General features: G+C 41.8%; 1 protein-coding gene across 1 annotated transcript in view; it reads right to left on the reverse strand.

The window, feature by feature from the left end:
* The window catches only part of NDUFAF5 (NADH:ubiquinone oxidoreductase complex assembly factor 5), a 74986-nt gene that overhangs the window by 43305 nt on the left and 9266 nt on the right, over positions 1-22415 (reverse strand). Inside the window, exons 3-4 of the mRNA XM_082252613.1 lie at positions 15777-15817; positions 13079-13142 (exon numbers count right to left, since the gene is read on the reverse strand). Of these exons, the coding sequence (XP_082108739.1) occupies positions 13079-13142; positions 15777-15817 (105 nt within the window). The remainder of the gene's footprint in view (positions 1-13078; positions 13143-15776; positions 15818-22415) is intronic.

A 22415-nucleotide genomic window follows, 5' to 3' on the forward strand; every position in this document is an offset into this window, starting at 1 on the left:
AGCTCCGAGGCAACGCAAAAAGGATTCCAAAAGTAAATCACGGGGGTGGGGGGGGGGGGGGGGCACCCAAGGAAAAATAAAATCTAAATGTAAAACAAGAAATGGCATGTTTATAAAGTACGTGCCAGGGCTGAAATTCAGCAGTAAATTATGTCAGCCCTTAAAACACAAAAATCTTACTATGCTTCATAACTGCTGTGTCAACACAGTGAAATTGAAGCTCTGTGGTGGAGCTGTTTAGCATCCGTGACGGGGATGACTTGGCGTCTGCACTGAACTGCTACGGCAAAATGGTTTCCATAAATAAATGTGGAACTCTATTGCGTGAATAGCAAGGTGATATCATTCTCCTTGTTTTCAGGTAAAATTTGCCAGTCATGCCATGAATCTGCTCTGAACTCTGCGGGTGACTAGCGCGTCTCTTACACGCCAAATGCAATCCCTCTCGTTTATAACGCCAGTAAAAACGTCAAGGGTTTCTGAGAACAGCTTGTCTCCGGCATTTAGGGATGGATTAGACCATCCACAGCAGCCAGCGAGTGGGTGTATATTCATTCGACATCTGTGACAGAATCCGCAGCTAGTTCCAAGCAGAGATATAGATTATAATGGCAGGTAGGGGAACATTCGGCCTCCTAAGCCTGTACTGTTTACACATTCTTAACCCTTTCGTGACGAAGGTGAGACAAATCTTAACACCTGAAACCACTTTTACAGCATGTATTAGGCCCCTTTCATACTTGTGCGACCTGACAGTCACGCGACTTGAAGCAATGCTTGTGTAATCTTGAGGTCCATGAACCTCAAAGTCAGACCAAAGTAGTGCTGGGACTACTTTGAAGTCGCACAGATATGACCGCTAGTCATTGGAACTTATGGAGTATGACTTGTTATGCGACTTTGCAGTCCCAAGTATGAAATGGGCCTTAAGAGCCATACACGCTATAAGATTTTCTGAAGACCTTTTCCTTCAGATTTACCTTTTCTATGTAGTGCAGGGGCCTGCCAGATTGCATACAAATTGAAAGTGTTTAGGTTTGACCTCATATTACATGGTTTTGGTAAATCTAAAAGGAAAAAGTCTTCAGGAAATCTTATAGTGTGTATGGCCCATTAGTAAAACTGTACATATTATCACAACTAGTATATCCAGGTAAAATATACCGTTTTTTTTTAAACCACAAATTGGGCCTTCATTTGATGGTATATGGTAATAAAATCTTCTAATTCCTTTATATTAGGATGGAAAAACTGGCACAAAATATTAACCACTTTACCACTGAGTACCGGAGTACTACTGCGGCAAAGTGGCTCGTTATCCTCTGACGACGTAGACCTACGTCGCCAGACTCCTCCCCCTGTAGGCGGTGCTCCCGCTGTTTTCATTCGCTGCTCTGCCCCGATCGTCGGGGAATCCAGTTTGGAGATCCGCCCGCCTGTGTAAACAGAGCGGGCGGATCTCCTAAGTGACAGGGAGTGACAGATTGGATGTTCAGCACAGCTGAACATGCGATCTGTCCCTGGCTCACTCAGTCACCTCCCCCCACACACGTCAGTAAGCACCAGGCATACATTAACCCCTCCCTCTCCAATAAAATTAACCCCTTCCCTGCCAGTGTCATTTTTACAGTAACAGTGCATATTTATAGCACTGATTACTGCAGTAATGTCACTGGTACCCCCAAAAGTGTCAAAAATGTCAGTCAAGGGTCCGATCTGTCCGCCGCAATGTCGCAGTCCCGCAAAAAAATTGCAGATCGCCGCCATTACGCGTTAAAAAAAAAAAAAAACACCAAAAATGACAGAAATCTTTCCCATAGTTAGTAAACACAATAACTTTTGCGCAAACCAATCAAAATACGCTTATTGCGATTTTTTTTACCAAACATGGGTAGCAGAAAACAAATTGGCCAAAAATTTAAAAAAAAATTGGTTTTTACATCTTTTTTGCGGGGAATTTCATATAAAAAAATGTTAAAAATATTGTTATTTTTTCAAAATAAACGCTCTTTTTTTGTTTATAGCGCAAAAAGTAAAAATCGCACAGGTGATCAAATACCACCAAAAGAAAGCTCTGTTTGTGAGAAAAAAAGGGCGTAAATTTTGTTTGGGTACGGCGTTGCATGACCGCACAATTGTCAGTTAAAGTCGCACAGTGCCGAATCGCAAAAAGTGGCCTGGACGTAAGACAGCAAAATGCTCCGGTGGTAAAGTGGTTAAACAAAAATTTTTTTTTTTTTTTAAGTTTTTTTTAAAAAGGTAGCTGTATTTTGTTTGCCATTACCATGACCCACCTCCAAAGAATAACCCAAACAAACTGTCCCACCCCTGAAGATCACAGCGATACCACATATGTGTGTGCTATTTGTTGTTTATACCAAGCCCAGAAATAAATGGTGCGTATTTTGCTTTTTTTTTTTTTATCCTACCTAAAAAGGCACTGACCCTAACTAACATTAATACTAAATAAAAAAAATGTTTTTCTATTTTTTGAATCCTACCTAAAACAAACTATGATAGTAGAATTATAGTGAAAAAAACTGCGCTAACAAAAAGTAGTGAACAAACATCTGCTGACACTCCAACAGACTGTGATGGCATCCAAATATAACCTAAATTGCGCAGCGCTCAAAAATATATAAGGTGAGTACAAATGAATACACACTTCAAATCCAAAAATAAAGTCCAATAATCAAAAATGTAACACAATTAAGGGGACCAGTCCCACACGGAAAAGTGGCTTCCTAGTGATAATATCAATCCTACACCAAAAGAGAATATAATTCGCTCACCAGATGGCATGGACCCAAAGTACCTTATAGCAATTGGGTCATGCAGGCTGAAAGTGATGATCTCCCTGGAACAGAATGGCAATGGCTTCCACGGATTCTCCAGATGGCGAATGTTGAGAGGTCCCTCAAGGATAGTCCACGTACAGATATCTGGAAATCCCCCACTCAGAAAAGTGTATGTGGGATAAGGTACTTTGGGTCCATGCCATCTGGTGAGCGAATTATATTCTCTTTTGGTGTAGGATTGATATTATCACTAGGCAGCCACTTTTCCGTGTGGGACTGGTCACCTTAATTGTGTTCAATTTTTGATTATTGGACTTTATTTTTGGATTTGAAGTGTGTATTCATTTGTACTCACCTTATATATTTTTGAACGCTGCACAATTTAGGCTATAAAACAAACTATGACCTTTGACCCCAACTCTGACCTGGCTAAGAGCTGGTTCACACCACAAGAACGCACTCAAGGTCCGTTCCGGGTGCGTTTGTGCTTGCCCATTTTTAATTTGTTTTTGGTGTGATTTTGATATGTTTCTGTATGCATTTCAGATGCTTTTTTACTACTTTTTCCTGTTTTTTCCGCGTTCCAGTACAGTCCAGTGCAGGAAAAATGCACCATGTTCTACCTTTCTTTTCTGGAACTGGAACACCCTGGATTCGATCGCAGTGGCGTGAACTTCCATGAGTTTTTGATGCAGATGTGGTGTAAAATTGCCCTCAAACCCTTTCCGAGCTATTTTATCCCTATTTAATATACATGATTTACAACTTTTTTTGTTTACAAACTTCTCCTCTAGGAAGGAGAAAAAGAAACAATGTACAGTAAGGCCCCGTTCACACTGGGGCGACGCTACTTCCCGGGGCGACCTCACAGGTCGCGGCGCGCTACTCGCACCGCGACCTCGGAGCGGCCGGCACAGACTTCATAACATTGAAGTCAATGCAGGTCGCTCCAGGTCGCCCCAAAGAAGCTCCGGACCCTTTTTCTAAGTCGGAGCGACTTGTGTCGCTCCTATTAGAACGGGTCCACAGCTTCTCTATGGAAGGCGACCTACGGCGACCTGTCAGGCGACCAGGTCGCCCCAGTGTGAACGGGGGCTTAGTCCCCTACTTTCAAAGTTCTTTTCGACCCTCGATCCCTCCATAATGAGTACCTGTCACTGCATATTTCTGTCACAAGGGATGTTTACATTGCTTGTGACAGCAATAACCTGTGTTAAAATTAAAAAAAATAAAATAAATAGGAAAAAAAATAAAAAATGTAGCCGCCCCCCGTCGCCGTTAGCTCGCGCACGAAAGAAAACGTATATGGAAGTCGCGCCGCAAATGAAATTGCTGTTCAAACCACACGTGAGTTATTGCCACGATCGCTAGAGCATGAGCAATAATTAAAAATAATTTTAAAAAAAGAGCTACACTCTAACTCTAACCTGGTAACCCTTAAAAATGTTTAAAGCGCCGCCTATGGAGATTTTTATTGACCGTAGTTTGTTGCCATTCCGCGGGTGTGCGCAATTTTAAACTGTAACATGTTGGGTATCTATTTACTCGGCGTGACATCATCTTTCACAATATACAAAAAAATGGGCTAACTTTACTGTTAAGTATTTTTCAAATGCAGTGAAATGTGATTTTCCGTAATTTTTCCAAAAAAATGGCGTTTGAAAGACCGCTGCGCAAAAAACGCGTGACAAAAAATATTGCAATGACCGCCATTTTATTCTCCAGAGTCTTTGGTAAAAAAAAAAAATATATATATATATATATATATATACATATATAATGTTTGGGGGTTTTAAGTCGTTTTCTAGCAAAAAATACTGATTTAATCTTGTAAACAAAAAGTGTCAAAAAAAGGCTTAGTGGTAAAGTGGTTAATTGTTTTTGAAACCATTAAATCAATGGGTTTAGTTCTAGTTCTAAGCTTTGTGATTTACTGCTGTTTGGGGGCTCTGGGCTTCAGCAAAATGGCAGCCTCCAGAAACTTCTTTTCCACCCCATATTTCTACCATATACCCAAAATCCACAAAAAACAGTAACAATCCCCCAGGTCGCCCTATTGTAGCCGCCATGGACAGTATCACTAGCCCATTTTCACAGTACATTGATCAATTTTTACAACCCTTAGCACAAAACCTCCCCTCATCAGAGATGGCGTCTACTTGCTTGACCTCCTAAGCCATTACTCCTGGGAATCCACCTACATGTGGGCTTCCCTTGATGTTAATTCCCTGTACACCTCCATTCCCCATCAGGTTGGGCTCAGAGCAGTCACACATTTCCTGTCTGAGGATCCTACCATCAACCCCAAACAAGCCCAATTTATTCTGGATGCCACCAATTTTTGCCTCACCCGAAATTATTTTGAATTCAATGGAGACTTTTATCTCCAAGTCACTGGCACAGCTATGGGGGCGAATTTCGCCCCCAGCTATGCCAACCTCACCATGGGTTTTTGGGAAGCCAACCATATTTGGCATAACAACCCTTTCACTCCCAACATCATATTCTATGCCCGCTACATAGATGATATCATTGTCATCTGGGATGGCCCCCAATCCACTTTCACCCAGTTCGTCCAATAATCCAACCAAAACCCCTTCAACTTATCATTCACCTCCGTGTGCGACTCGGCTGAATTGGCATTCCTGGACCTCACACTTTACCACCAAGATGGTAAATTTCTAGCCAAAAATTACCCACTGCCGGGAAAAAAACCCACTGCCGGGAATTCTTTCTTATACTACCAGAGCTGTCACCACCCAAGATGGATATCTAATATTCCAAAATGCCAGCTTTGCCGCCTGAAGCGCAACTGTACCAAACAGCAAGACTATTGCGAACAAAGTGCCCATTTGATCCAAAAATTCTTAGATAAAGGCTATCCCCCACCCCTAGTCCAACAAGCGCACTCACATTACCTCCAACAGTATGATTCGAACATATCCCAAGCCTCCTCCCACTTACCGAGTCCACCGCCCCAACCCCTACGTTTTACTACACAATTCCACACCAAATACAGGAAAATGGAAAAAATCCTCCAAAAACATTGGTCCATTCTGTTAGAAGATCTACACCTAAAATCAACCATCCCTCCCATACCTAAGGTTTCTTATAGAAGATCCTCCAATATTAAAAATCTGATTGCCCCTAGCAAACTCAAGTCTGTCCCCACTAACTCTACCAAAACCCCATGCCTCATCCCCCTCATAGGGATGTTTCAATGCCCTAAAACTTTGTGCCTTACTTGCTCTCATATCCAACATGGTCAAACTGAGTTCACTGTCAAAAGGAAACACATATCCAAATCAAACAATTCCACAATTGTTCATCCGGGTATGTAATTTACTGCCTAACCTGCCCCTGTGGACTATTCTACGTGGAACGAACCATTAGGCCACTCAGGAAACGCTTTGGCGAACACCGCAGCCTTGTTGAGAAAGGGAAAGAAACAGTGTCCCTAGACACTTTGCCAAATCCCACAATAAATCCTCTTTGGGCCTCAGGGTATGGGTAACTGAGTCCATTCCGGACTCATTGCCCAGGACGGAGCGTTTCAAGCGGCTTTGCCAGAGAGAAAACCTTCTGGATCTATTCCCTTGACACGCTCACCCCCGGAGGCCTGAACGAGGAAATTGAGGTGAACGTGCTGCTGTAGCCCATCTTCCGTTTCCTGAACTGTACCTATACTATTTGGTTATTTTATTTATTAACCTGATCATTCTTTGCCCAGGTCCATCATCCTATCTTCCAGTGGTCCCCCTCACCCTCCTCGATAACTACTTCTTTATCAGTTCGTAACTTCAAAAAGTAAGTACCCACTATATAGGTTTTAATATGTCCCCACATGCGTTTGGCTTATATACAACATAATATACACCCACCATCTATTTTAATTTTAATTTGATTCTCTATTTTATTGTTATGCCCATTTTAATTGGCTTTTAATATATTCTTTTAAACATATTCTTTTAAGTCTCCTTCCCCTCCATATGTCCTCATCACAGTATGAATCAGTCCATTTTCAGCCCTCGCATGCGCTCCCCGCCCCTCACATAACATTCAACTACTCTGTTTGTCCCTGCTGTGCCACCGTAATTTGCTCCACGAACTGTGGGCATATAAGCCCTTATCCAAAATGGCCCCTGCACGGCCTGAAGAAGGAGCGCATGCTCCGCAATGCATCGCCGTTTGTTCTGCACCTTGTCTCCAGGAAGTGACGTCACGGCCCTTCTACCCGCGGACCCACGCCACCCGCTGCCGCCGAGGGATCAGCACATCTCCTGCCATCCCACAGGTGATCGCCGGCTCATCCTCCAAGCGCCAGCTCCGCCAGGACATCTAGAGGGACCCCCTGGATGACAAACGCCCAGAACCACCATCATACTTGTGATGCCTGTTTTTACCACACTCTTGTGAGTAATAGTGTTTTATTTTGCCATTAAATAATTTCTACTGCTACACTTAGATTGGCGCTCGGTTTCTTCTCTATTCTTCCAAAGCAAATATACTTTCGAAAACATGTACTGACTAGTATTCCAGTGTTTCTCTTCTCCCTCAGTTTCTCTCCATTACTTAGCTAATGAGACCCCAAAGCTGATGGAGAGAGGCAAGGGTGGGTCAAACAAGGAGAATGTAGGAAACTGACACTCTCCTTAGCAACTAATGATGTCATTGGTCGTTAGGAAGTTGGCTTTGTGTAACTGAAAGGCAGGTTTTATCCACCCACCGGCTTGTATATCATTTTGGGGCAATTTTTAGACATTCTGCCAAGGCACCCCTGAAGAAACCTCAAGGCACCCTGGTTGAAAAAGACTGTACTATAATACAACTAAAACTTTTCTTTTTTCATTTTGGACAGAGTGGAGAGGGATTCAAACACGTCAGGTTTTTATTTCTGCCTGTGCCCCCATTAGGGAGATTCATCCTCTATATGTCCAGTTTACGGTTATCACCGAATGCAAAAGAAAATCTTGGGTTGTCCTCAGATTAGTAATTGAGGGGAAATCTTCCACAGGGGGCAACCTGGGATTCCCTCACTTTGGAGGGATTTCCTCTCGTTTCCTGTCTTGGCTATGGGACAGGAAATGAAGAGAAATCTCCCCAATGGGACACATGTGGCAAAAAATACAACATGGATTATAACTCTCCATTAATCTATTCAAAATGAAAAAAAAAAAAAAAAAAAGTTTTACCTATAATTCTACTTCAAAGGGTAACTCCACTTGGGAAAAAATATTGCGAATAATAAAAAAAAAATAATAATATAGCATATACAATTGTGACACAAGTCATATATAAGTGCAATGTAATATGGCTACATGGAGCTGTTCTGTACACAGAGTGTGTACAGAACGTCCACCCAGAAAAATTTCCTGCTTGTGTGATTGGCTCACTGATTTTCCCAGAAGTCTGCACCAAGATACAATTCAGATTTTTGAGTCCCTGGCAACAAAAATGTAATTTTTGGGGAGATACTCCCAATAGGAAATAATGTCTAAAGGGATGCAAGCCCTGCAACTTTCATCATTAGAGCCCTGATTCTGCAGCAGCTGGTTGATATTTATGAAACCCCATTAGACCCACTCAGCACAGAGGCACAGAGTAACAAACAGGGATTTCATTAGAATAACAAATAGTAGGAATATGCAACAACGTTTGTTAAAATCCTTGCAATGCACAGAGATCACCCAGAGGGCAATGTTTTTTTTTTTTTTCTTATAAGTGGAGTTACGCTTTAAATCCAGTTGATTTAAGTGAATTATGGATTTAAAAAAAAAAACAGGGAGAGGTGATGAAACCAACCAAAAAACATCTAATGATGGCCATACAAATATAAATTTATGATTACAAACAGGTAATTCATCATTGATTAACATTTTGAACAATGCAAAGCAATTGTTATCATTCTAAAAATACGATCTATCAGAAACAACCTAATAAAAACAACCATTTAAAAAACACTCTGTGTTATGATTGGCTGTCAGGCATATTTGCAGATATTCACACAGTCAGTTAACAATGACTGAAAAAAATTGGACTCAACCCATTGACTTGCCAGTACCAAAATCAATTAAAATCTCACTAAATCATTTAAATGGAGGGTCTGGGCTTTAGAATTTGTATTTAATTTGAATATTTTAGAATAATCGATTGAATGATCCTATGAATTCATGTGTGGTCACTTTTAGAGACGGCTTTCAATGCTTCTTATAACAGCAGAACTTTCCAAAATACTTTCCATACAGCAACAGTGACACCTGCTGGTTCTGCCAGTGACAAGGCACGACTTATTGTTCCTATTTGGAGTTCAGATCAATATATGTATTTACTGCAAAAACAAAGTTCAATAAAAAAACTAAGCTTTCCCATCTGTTTACCCAGGAGCAATATAAGCTGAACATGAGCAAAGCAAGCTAAATGTGAAGGATTCCACAAACAGGCTTATTATTGCCACATACTAAATGCTATTACCACAATATAACTACAACGCAAAAGCAATTCTTTTTTTTTTTTTTTAATTTTAGACAGAGTGCAGATAGATTAGAACTAGTGATCGACCGATATTGTTTTTTATTGCCGATACCTATACTGATATTTTGGGCATCGCATATCGGTATTGGCCGATATCTGCCGATATTTTCGAACATTTAAAAAAACCCACCTCTGCACTTAAAAGCATTCAAAATTCCAAGTTTGTCTGTTTTAAATGCTGTCATTTTTTTTAATTTGGCGCTGAGTACCCTGAAGTGATGTCATAACATCACTTCCAGTTTTTACATGGAGACCCGATCAGAACTGAAAGTGGCTTTGATCAGGTCTTTGGTGGCCATGCAGGTAGACGTCCCACCGGGAGTCCCGGGGCGAGACGCGGAAGGCAGCGGGAGAGGAGGGGGGACGTCCCCTCCCACTCCTTGTAATGACAGCCGAGTAGCTTTTCAGCCGCATCAGTTGTCATTACAAGACAAATGACCGTCGGCTATGGACGCAGTTACCGGGGTGATGCCTCTAGCTGCAGGCATCACTCCGGTACAAGCACTTTCCCGAAATATCGGCAATATCGGTAACCTCAGGGGCCGATTCCAATATTTCGGGGAAAGTGCAGATCGGCCCTTGATATATCGGCTTTGCCGATAATCGATCAATCCCTAATTAGAACCCCTGTCAGCTTTCATCGCTGTTTGTGTCCCTGTTAGGGAGATTCACCCTCTGTATTTCTCCTGTTTACCATTATCATTGACAGTGGACAGTAAAAGAAAATCCCAAATTTTGTTTTGTCCCCAAAACAGTAATAGCGGGAAAATCTTCCAATGGAGACCTAGGAAGGCACCCAAGGGATTCCCTTAATTTGCATGGATTTCCTCTCATTTCCTGTTTGGCTATGGGACAGGAAGTAAAGGAAATCTCTCAAATGGGACACAGGTGGCAAAAAAAAAAAAAAAACCTTACTCTATCCAAAGTGAAAAAAGTTTTGCCTATAGATTAGTTTAAAGTGAACCTTGTAGGTTCCTCGTAGGTTTGTCAAAACTCACTTTTAGAACTAGAGGCTGCCACATGATTATGCCAATGAGTGCTCTGCCTTTAAAGCAACACTGCTTCCTGAAAGGACACAGCATTAGCTTCCAGCATTGAAGCAAAGACTGAGTTGTGGCAAAAAAAAAAAAAAAACCCTGACAAGTTCCCTTTAACTGGTGAAACATGCAATGATGTTGGTGCAACCTGATCATTTTATCATTGACTATGCTCATACCATACGTTTGCTGGGCACAGAAACCATACTTGCTCATTGCTGTCTCCTGGTACTCCGATGTCCTCTCTTCGGCTAGGTTCATATATGCAGCTGTTTCTACCGCCCTCAGAAAAGCAATCCACAGTGGTCACTATTTAATACATCTTTCTTCATCACGGATGAAAATATGTAGTAATGTATACAAAGATGGGCCAGTGTCTATGGCCAGGACTGAGTTAAAGCCCAACTCCACTTTTCCACAAACAATAAAAATTATTTTCCCAACACTTGCCCAAAAATCTATCTTTTACTGCTATACTTACCTTTAAACCGATGATGTCAACCCCTACACAATGCTTCTGGCTCTCGGACTGATCTATGGCACACTTATTTGTGAATTATTTTTTAATAGAACCGAAAGAAGGGCTGGGTAAGGGCAGGCAAACCTAAAGTTGTAAGTTTTTTTTTTTACTTTTTGTTTCTTTTAAAGCCCAACTCAAGCCAAAATGTTTTTAATTTGGTATACAGATCTTATGTATGGTCAACTCTACAGTATAAGATCAGACTGTTCAACCATGGGTTGGTTGAATTTGCATTTCTTATTTCTGGTTAGTAATGAGCTGAACACCCCCCTTTTCGGTTTGCAATACAACATCTCGAACAGGGGAAATGTTCTAGCGAACATGCAAACTCCATAAAAGTCTATGGGACACAAACATGAAAAATCGAAAGTCCTAATTTTAAAGGCTTAAATGCTCATTTTTCCATTGTATAGCTTTGCAACATTTTCATTTTTTTATTATTTACAGTATCTCACAAAAGTGAGTACACCCCTCACAGTTTTGTAAATATTTTATTATAGCTTTTCATGTGACAACACTGAAGAAATGACACTTTGCTACAATATAAAGTAGTGAGTGTACAGCTTGTATAACAGTGTCAATTTGCTGTCCCCTCAAAATAACTCAAGACACAGCCATTAATGTCTAAACCACTGGTAACAAAAAAGTGAGAGAAAATGTTCAAATTGGGCCAATTAGCCATTTTCCCTCACCAGTGTCATGTGACTCGTTAGTGTTACAAGGTCTCAGGTCTGAATGGGGAGCAGGTGTGTTCAATTTTGTGTTATCGCTCACTCTCGCATCCTGGTCACTGGAAGTTCAACATTGCAACTCATGATAAAGAACTCTCTGAGGATCTGAAAAAAAGAATTGTTGCTCTACATAAAGATGGCCTAGGCTATAAGAAGATTGCCAAGACCCTGAAACTGAGCTGCAGCACGGTGGCCAAGACCATACAGCAGTTTAACAGGATAGAGTCCACTAAGAACAGGCCTCGCCATGGTCGACTAAAGGAGTTAAGTGCACGTGCTCAGCGTCATATCCAGAGGTTGTCTTTGGGAAATAGACGAATGAGTGCCGCCAACATTGCTGCAGAGGTTAAAGAGATGGGGGGTCAGCCTGTCAGTACTCAGACCATACGCTACACACTGCATCAAGTTGGTTTGCATGGCTGTAGTCCCAGAAAGAAGCCTCTTCTAAAGATGATGCACAAAGCCCGCAAACAGTTTGCTGAAGACAAGTAGACCAAGGGCATTGATTACTGGAACCATGTCCTGTGGTCTGATGAGACCAAGATAAACCTATTTGGTTCAGATGGTGTCAAGAGTGTGTCGCGGCAACAAGGTAAGGAATACAAAGACAAGTGTGTGTGGTGGCAGCCAGGTGAGGAGTAAAAAGACAAGTGTGTCTTGCCTACAGTCAAGCATGGTGGTGGCAGTGTCATGGTCTGGGGCTGCATGAGTGCTGCCAGTACTGGGGAGCTACAGTTCATTGAGGGAACCATGAATGCCAACATGTACTGTGACAAACTGAAGCAGAGCATGATCCCCTCCCTTCAGAGACTGGGCCGCAGGGCAGCATTCCAACATGATAACGACCCCAAACACAACTCCAAGAGGACTACTGCCTTGCTAAAGAAGCTGAGGGTAAAGGTAAAGTACTGGTCAAGCATGTTTAAAGACCTAAACCCTATTGGACATCTGTGGGGCACCCTCAAACGGAAGGTGGAGGAGCACAAGGTCTCTAACATCCACAAGCTCCGTGATGTCATCATGGAGGAGTGGAAGAGGACTCCAGTGGCAACCTGTGAAGCTCTGGTGAACTCCATGCCCAAGAGGGTTAAGGCAGTGCTGGAAAATAATGGTGGCCACACAAAATATTGACACTTTGGGCCCAATTTGGACATTTTACTTTAGGGGTGTACTCACTTTTGTTGCCAGAGGTTTAGACATTAATGGCTGTGTGTTGAGTTATTTTGAGGGGACAGCAAATTTACGCTGTTATACAAGCTGTACACTCACTACTTTACATTGTAGCAAAGTGTAATTTCTTCAGTGTTGTCACATGAAAAGATATAATAAAATATTTACAAAAATGTGAGGGGTGTACTCACTTTTGTGAGATACTGTATCTATATTTATCCTTGGATACATTTTTTTTTAAGAAATAATATGAAGCTTTTTTTTTTTTTTTTTTTAAATAAAGACACGTACCTTTGTTAAATTGTGTGATATATAACCTCTTCCACTGCCCAGATCCAAACCAAAAGAAAACATTCTGCAAAAAAAAACGAACAGTAAATTAGTTATTAGGCCAATTACACCGAGAGTACCCTGAACACGTGTTTTTGCACTTTTTTTTTTTAGAGCAGCCTATTTGCTTTAATGCAAATAAACGTGCCAAGGAGGTTCCTGCACCTTTCTGGGCATAGAGCTTCATGCGGTTTTTAAATGTGTGTTTGCTGGATGCGATTGGAGTGTTATTTAGAATTAAAGACATCGCAATGCACGTGCTTCAGAAACATAAGCTCCCAGAATGCGCAGAAGTATATGCAGTCTTACCTCTGTTTAAACACTAACTACCTAAATAGTGAAATATTCATTCATCCACATGATTTAGTGTGGATAAAGAATCTATGAATGGAAAACTTTTAGGTCTGTGGTCAGTTTAAAGGCTAGGTTCCCCTTTTCAGGCAGAATTTTACTTTTCATAATAAATAGAAGCTATTTCTGAAATCTTTTCTGCCCAAGCCATCCTAAACAGTATCCTGACCTCAACCCGATAGAACACCTTTGGGATGAATTTAAGCGGAGTCTGCAAGCTGGGCCTTCTCATCCAACATCAGTACCTGACCTCACAAATGCGCTTCTGGAAGAATGGTCAAACATTTCCATTGACACACTCCTAAATCTTGTGGACAGCCTTCCCAGAAGAGTTGAAGCTGTTAAAGCTGCAAAGGGTGAGCCAACGCAATATTGAACCCTATGGACTAAGACTGGAATGCCAATTGCTGACCAGACACCACAGTTTTACTACAGCAGGTGTAACAGATAGTGAGGGGGTGCGCATGCTCCGCCAAAGGCTAGAGGGGGAGCCATTCAGCGGGTCCGGCGAACGCAATGTCTGCCAGGCACCCGCAATCGCTCCCCATGGAGACAGAATGGCGGTCTGCCGATGTAAACAAGGCAGACTGCTGTTCTGTCAGTGATGAACACAGGGGCCCTGTGTTCCTCAAATGAGTACAACCCCCACACAGTTAGAAAGCATCCCCTAGTGACACACTTAACCCTTTGATCACCTCTGGTGTTAACCCCTTCCCGTGTCATTAGTACATTAACAGTGCGTATTTTTAGCACTGATTACTGTAGTAATGTCACTGGTCCCCTCAAAAGTATCAGTTAGATGTCCGATCTGTCCGCCGCAATGTCGCAGTCACGTGAAAAATCCCTGATTACCGCCATTACTAGTAAAAAATAAATAGATAGAAATTACATAAATCTATCCCCTAGTTTGCGCAAACCAATCAATATACACTTATTGGGATTTTTTTACCATAAATATGTGGCAGAATACATAATGGCCCAAATAGATAAAAAAAATAAAAAAATTGTTTTTTTTTTTATTGGGAATGTTTTATAACAGAAAGTAAAAAATATAGGTTTTTTTTCAGAATTGTCGCTATTTTTTTGTTCATAGCGCAAAAAATAAAAACCGCAGAGGTGATCAAATACCACCAAAAGAAAGCTCTATCTGTGGGAAAAAAAAAGACATCAATTTTATTTGGGTACAGCATTGCACGGCCGCGCAACTGTCAGTTAAAATAACGCAGTGCTGTATGCGTTGGCCTGGTCATTAAGGGGGAAAAACCTTTTGGTCCTTAAGTGGTTAACGTTTATGTGCGTGTAAAGGCAGGCGTCCTAATACTTTTGGAAATACAGTGTGTCTATCCAATCAGACAGGCCCTTGCACTACATACAGTAGTTGATAGTAGATCTGAAGGAGATTGTACAAATCGCATTGTGTAGTGTATGGTGAGCTTTACAGACTCAAAGGGACACACTTCCCCGGTTTTCAATTCGACAGCTCTGCTTTGCATAGGCTGTAATGAGATCGCTCAGCTTCTGCACACTCTGCCAAATGAACAATCTATGCAAGAAGAACGTAAGGTACAAAACAACATATCAGCAGAGGAGGACTCTGGCTAGGTATTCAGGGAGAACTGTGCTCACTGATAATGGCTGTATGGAACTGCAAAGGTTGTAATCTCCTGGAGTAGGAGTCCAGGTGCTAGGTGTGTTTTATTGGCTATAGGCTTCTGCCTGAAAGTCTAAACCAGTACAAAATCCGGTTACTATGTGATGCTCGAGCCTCAAACAGTAAACAAAAAACTTCCCTTATCTCCCAGACTGAGCCAAATTCTTTATCTGTTCTTCAGGTGCTACCCATCGCAGCTCACAGCGGGAGGGATTCAGCTACAGGCTTGTGAATCAGCAGTGACAATGTTCATAGTCACACCCCCTACAGCAGGGATCTTCAAAACATTGGCCCTCCAGTTGTTCAGAAACTACAATTCCCATCATGCTTAGTCATGTCTGTGAATGTCAGAGTTTTACAATGCCTCATGGGATGTGTAGTTCTGCAAAAGCTGGAGGGCCGTAGTTTGAGGATCTCTGCCCTACAGCATCTTCCCATTCTACTGTAGTGCAGGCACAGCCTACATGAGAATGGCAACTCTGCTGTGAATGCAGGAGCAGTGCAGAATTGTAGTTACGCCATCACAGGAAGCTGCACTAGGTGGAATTTACTGGAAGGACCTACAGGTATCAGTGAGGACTAAAAGAAAACTAGATGTACTGATGCTTAAGTATCGTATTTTTTAATGAGAGGTTATAGTTCTACTTTAATGCTCACCTTGCTACATCAAAGACACGGTCAGCAATTCGAGCTCCCACCTATAACGAGTAAAATAAAAATCAATAAGAGACACAAATAAATGTTATATATATATATATATATATATATATATATATATAGGGCTGCATATAGAGAAACCCATGCCCTCCATTTTCCTCCTGCAGCCGCTGAAAGCCTGCTTCTCCTCCTCTCCCTCCCGCAAGCATTTACTGGCTGCAGGACAAAGGAAAAAGGAAAATGGAGGGCATAGGTACACCCATATGCCGGACCTCCTACGCAGGTAACTTTTTCACTGCTGCCCTTAGGCCCCTGTGTTCTCCCCTGGTCCCCACCCTGCCAGCTGCTGCGGAGGATGCTTTCAGGATGGAGAGTGGGGGAAAGGGGCTGGTAAAGATGTAGTTTACTGGCCCCTTCCTTTTCTAAATGGACACAGTGAGTGATCGGTACCGTTCACCCCTTTGTCCATTCGTAACTGAACCATAGTAAATTGTGTTCCCTCTGCTACAGTTTGTGAATGAATGGGAAGCTCTGTACAGAGCTATTCCTTTCAATGCATTATGTGCAGAAATGGAGATTGAGGGCTGTGTCCTCAATCACCTTTCTCTGTCTCAAAGGTGAAACATCTATTTAGATCAAAGTCCCCCAACAGAGCGCCTATAAAATTGTAAAAAAATCAAAAAAAACTCCCATTGTAAAAAATAATATTAATAAAAAAAATCTACCGAACTCATTCACTGCCCTACTGACAAAGTCCACCGCCATACTGACACTGTCCTCTGCTCTGCTGACCGACACCATTTACAGTTCTATTCACACCAATGGTGAAACTACCAGGGTCGCAAAGGTTACACTTGCAACTGGCCCTTGCGTTTGCCACCGTGGGTGGGGGGCGGCCACAACACGGCAGGGAGGGGGCCCACTGCAGAACATGTGCGAGACCATAGTAAAGGGCCTCAATATAAGTGGAAAGATCCCTGGGCTTGGTGGGAAGGGCCCAAGCTGTGGGTCAGGGGGGCCCTTCATGTCTTCTTGCACCTGGCCCCAGAGGTTCTAGGTATGCCTGTGACCCTAATAAAATTGGACTTGAAGAGAAAATACCCTAAGACCATTTATAACAATATTTGAACAAAAGAGAAACTACCCTAAACACATTCGATCAGAAGAGAAAAATCCTAAGGATTTTTCATCAGAAGAAAAAATACCCAAGAAACATTCAATCAGAAGAGAAACTACCATTACTCAGATGAGAAAATACCCTGAGAATATTAAACCAGTAGAAAATACCATACAATTGGAATAGCTAATACCCAAGAACATTCAATCAGAAGGAAAAATACAATATCTCACAATAGTGAGTACACCCCTCCCATTTTTGTGAATATTTTATTATATCTTTTCATGTGACAACACTGAAGAAATGACACTTTGCTACAATGTAAAGTAGTGAGTGTCCAGCTTGTGTAACAGTGTAAATTTGCTGTCCCCTCAAAATAACTCAACACACAGCCATTAATGTCTAAACCGCTGTCAACAAAAGTGAGTACACCCCTAAGTCAATATATCCAAATTGGGCCCAAAGTGTTAATATTTTGTGTGGCCACCATTATTTCCCAGCACTGCCTTAACCCTCTTGGGCATGGAGTTCACCAGTTTCACAGGTTGCCACTGGAGTCCTTCCAGTCCTCCATGACGACATCACGGAGCTGGTGGATGTTAGAGACCTTGTGCTCCTCCACCTTCCTTTTGAGGATGCCCCACAGATGCTTAATAAGGTTTAGGTCTGGAGAAATGCTTGGCCAGTCCATGACCTTTACCCTCAGCTTATTTAGCAAGGCAGTGGTCATCTTGGTGGTATGTTTGGGGTTGTTATCATGTTGGAATACCCAGTCTCTGAAGGGAGGGGGTCATGTTCTGCTTCTGTATGTCACAGAACATGTTGGCATTAATGGTTCCCTCAATGAACTGTAGCTCCCCAATGCCAGCAGCAATTATGCAGCACCAGACCATGACATTCTCATCACCGTGCTTGACTGTAGGTAAGACACACTTGTCTTTGTACTCCTCACCTGGTTGCCGCCACACACGCTTGACACCATCTGAACCAAATAAGTTTATCTTGGTCTTATCAAACCACAGGACATGGTTCCAGTAATCCATGTCCTTAGTCTGCTTGTGTTCAGCAAACTGTTTGCGGGCTTCTTGTGAATAATCTTTAGAAGAGGCTTCCTTCTGGGACAACAGCCATGCAGACCAATTTGATGCAGTGTGCGGCGTATGGTCTGAGCACTGACAGGCTGACCCCCCACCCCTTCAATCTCTGCAGCAATGCTGGCAGCACTCATACATCTATTTCCCAAAGACAACCTCTGGATATGACTCTGAGCATGTGCACTCAACTGTTTTGGTTGACCATGGCGAGGCCTGGTCTGAGTGGAACCTGTCCTGTTAAACCCCTGTATGGTCTTGGCCACTGTGCGGCAGCTCAGTTTCTGGATCTTGGCATTCTTCTTATATAACATAAAAGTGTAGCGCTACAAAAAAATGATAACCATAAAACTAATAGTAAATAAGTGTCCAAATGAATGAGTTCCTAATAATCACGATAGTGTATGAAAAAATGTCCAACTGAATTAATCTTCAATAAAAGTGAAGAAGACATAAATCCACAAGTGCAATGGTCCAAAAGAAAAGGGAGGAATTCTTCCCAGGGCACCAGGAGTGTATGAAGGAAAGGGGACACCTCTGTGATGGGATATGATAAGCAGCTTACCAAATTTCCATGGCTGCTCAGATTAGTGAGCTAGCCTCTCCCAGCTGTTAAATCCAAACCACTGAAGGTTGAAAGGTACTTTTTTAGCTCCAAGGAATCGCCACTTGAGATGTAGTAGGATCGGTATGGGATTGGCACTCATCAATAAATATCGTCAATCATACATGAATATGTGAAGAGAGGAGAGAGGCAACACACATAGCGTAATCCCATTTAAAACTTGTAGTCTTGTTTATTTAAAAGTTATACTCACAGTGTATCTTAACAAACAGGCATATCAATAGCGTTATCAGGGATGAGGATGCGGCGTCCCGCAAAACAGTCCCAGATGGTAGGTGATGGAGGCCGGCTAGTTTCAAGGGGCGTGTGGACGTTGCGTCTGGAGTCGCCAACGTTTCGTCTCAATAGACTTCGTCTGGGCGTGACCCCAGACGCAACTAACACGCCTATGTACCCCCGCATCTCCGCTCACTGGTCACGAACTCCCGCCGTTGCACACCGACTAATTGTGTGTATTACGATCGTCAGCCAATCCGCTCTCGGCGGAAGTGACGACCTTCATCCAATCATATGATAGCGGAAGTACGATGTGCAAATGCGATGATCGTCCACCTATCCGCAGTCGGCGGAAGTGACGATCATCCGCCAATCAGATGCCAGCGGAAGTGACGCACCTCCACTCATCATCTAGTGCGCACGTCAGTGGAGGTCACCTGACCAGAAGCGGAGACATAGAGCTGATCGCTCATTACATTACAAATCAAAATACAGTATCTCATATGGACAATCCGTTACAAACATCCAGTATTCCCGTATGATATGAACAGATATGTGTTATGCAAATAGAAAACACCTAAGCATCTTCCGGTGACTAGAAAGGCTCAGATGTTAATATCCACCAGCATAACAATACATGGAATAACGGTCCATTCATTAGTTTAAAAAACGGGACAATTGGATTATTATACACCATTACAACTTAATAAAAGATTAAAAAAGTTTTGGATATGTTTAAGATTGTGCGTATATTTCATCCTGCCCAACAGTATATAAGAAGTGATGACGCCATCTAGTGGCCAAAAAGGTGTAGCATTTAAACACCTATAATATATATGTGAACCACACAAAAAAAACATGAGAAAAAGGAGGAAAATATGTGAAAAATTCAAATATATTTAAAGTGACCTCATGTGCTGAGGATAAAATGTGGTGTATACCAAAAAAATCAATAATAATCATACTAAAAACATATATAGTGTTGAAACTAAAAAGTGAATTTTCTTTGCAAAAAATTCAAGTAACAAAATTTGGACCAATAATAATCATCTCTAAACGTGCTAATAAATCAAATTATGTGCAGCAGGATGTGTATAACAATGAACGTGATACATAGACGCACAACCCTAAAAATCCCACGATAACAAATTTCATACCTCAAAGTCATCATTAAAAAAATATATTAAAAATATGTTAAAATCAACTATTATTGATAAAAGCATTTACATCCCATTCCACATTTAACCCGTAGGGAGTGTAGGTTTTGAGGATATAGATCCAGCGAGTTTCCATTTTTGATATTTCACGTCTAACGTTGGATCCCCTCCAGTGTGGTGAAAACTTGTCTATCCCTACAAATAATGTATTCTTAGGGTTATTGTGATGACACTGGTCATAGTGTTTTGACACACTGTGGCCTGGGAAGCCCTTCCTAATATTACCAGCATGTTCTCCCAACCTAACCTGCAATTTCCTCGTTGTGCGGCCCACATATTGTTGTCCGCACTTGCATTGAAGCATGTATACAACATTAGTGGACGAGCAAGTGATAAGAGAATCGATCTTGTATTCTCGTCCAGTTGCAGAGGACGTAAATTTCTCAATTTTCCTTCCCTTGAAGGAATTGAGAGCGCAGATTTTACATCTATGGCATGGGTAAAAACCTTTAAAATCGCCAAAGAAAGTAGGTTGGAGGGGTCTTTCGATAACATTTTGGGCTATTTTATGTCTCAAGGAGGGCACACCCCTAAAAATAATCTTAGGATGTTCAGATAGCAGAGGGCCCAGAATTCGGTCATTTTTTAAGACCGGCCAATGTTTTTTAATAATTTTCTTAATCAGAAAATGTTGAGTCGAATAGGAAGTGACAAACGAGTTTTTAAACCCTTCGTTGTCACTTCCCTTCAACTTTGGACGCAAAAGGGATGACCTATCTACGTCAATTATGTCTTTGATGGTAACATCTAATTGATTAGCATCATACCCTTTTTCAATAAATTTAGCCTTAAGGGTATTGGCCTGTATTAGAAAATCTTCCTGTTGGGTACAGTTTCTGCGTAAACGCAGAAACTGACCTTTTGGAATGGCATTTAGCCATGATTGGTGGTGACAGCTGTCACGTGGAATGAAGCTGTTCCGATCTGTTTTCTTGAAATAAGTGGTGGTTATGATTTTATCACCCTGTACCACCAAATTTAGATCAAGAAAAGTGATATTAGTAGAGCTACTGGTATGATCCAATTTGATGCCTCTATTGTTATCATTTAAGCCAGAAATAAAGGAATCAAGCGAAAGGGCACTGCCATCCCATAGGAGGAGGATGTCGTCAATATATCTCCGCCACAGGATTAACTGCGGGGGGCAGCTGGCAAGGACGACATCCTCCTCCCACTTGGCCATAAACAAGTTGGCCAAGCTGGGGGCAAATTTGGCCCCCATCGCGACTCCCCTATTCTGCAGATAGAAGGTGTTATTGAACCAAAAAAGATTATGTGACATAGCAAATTTAATAATGTTTAAAATAAAACTCTTTTGCTCCTGAAGTAAGGGGCTCCAAAGATCTAAATAATATCTTACAGCTTCTAATCCCTGTACATGGTCTATTATTGTGTACAGTGACGTTACGTCAGCTGTAGCCATAATATATCCTTCTTTCCAGGAGATTTCTTGTAGAATATTGAGGACATGGGTAGTGTCCTTGAGATAAGAAGGGATTTGTTTAACTAAGGGCTGTAAGAACTCATCCGCATATTTACCGATCCGTGAGCACAGGGAATCGATCCCACTGATTATCGGGCGTCCTGGGGGCTTAACGGGGTTTTTGTGTACCTTGGGTAAAAAATAAATTACAGGCAAACGAGGAGCTGAGGGAACTAAAAATAATTTCTCTTTTTTATTTAGAATACCATCTTCGTGAGCTTTATTTACCAGAGATTGTAATTCTTTCTTATATCTCACGGTGGGGTTAGAAGCAAGGACCTTATATGTATCTTTGTCATCTAAGATCTTATTCATCTCAGATATGTAGTCCTCTTTATCCAAGACGACTATGCCGCCCCCCTTATCAGCGGGGCGGATGACAATGTCTTTATTATTACAGAGATTTTGAAGTCCTATATGTAATTCATCCCTATTAGGAGGTCTTTTTATTTTAATTTTTTCTATATCTCTAGAGACTAGGTCTTTGAAGACCTGTACCGAGGGGGCAATTTTTCCAGGGGGGTTGAACAAGGAAGCATTAGCCAGGGATGTGTGAACATATCTATGGTCAGTGTTGTTTATAGTACGAGTAGGGTTAGAGATAATGTATCTCTGAATGTTCAGTTTTCTGACATATTTTTGCACGTCCATAAAGACGCCAAATTTATTTAGCGCCTTAGGAGGTGCAAATTTTAGTCCGCGATGGAGGACGGCTTTTTCATTGTCAGAGAACTGAACCTTAGACAAATTGAATATACCTGAGTCTTTTATACTCTCCTTCTTTTTCTTCCTTGACCGCCTCCCCCCTCTGGTCCCTCTCTTTGATCTATATGTCTCTTGTTTCCACCTCCCCTGTGAAAATCCCCTTGCTGGTAGTTATCTTCCCGTGG

The sequence above is a fragment of the Pelophylax lessonae genome, assembly GCF_965119305.1.
Source record: "Pelophylax lessonae genome assembly, chromosome: 3".
Lineage (NCBI taxonomy): Eukaryota > Metazoa > Chordata > Amphibia > Anura > Ranidae > Pelophylax > Pelophylax lessonae.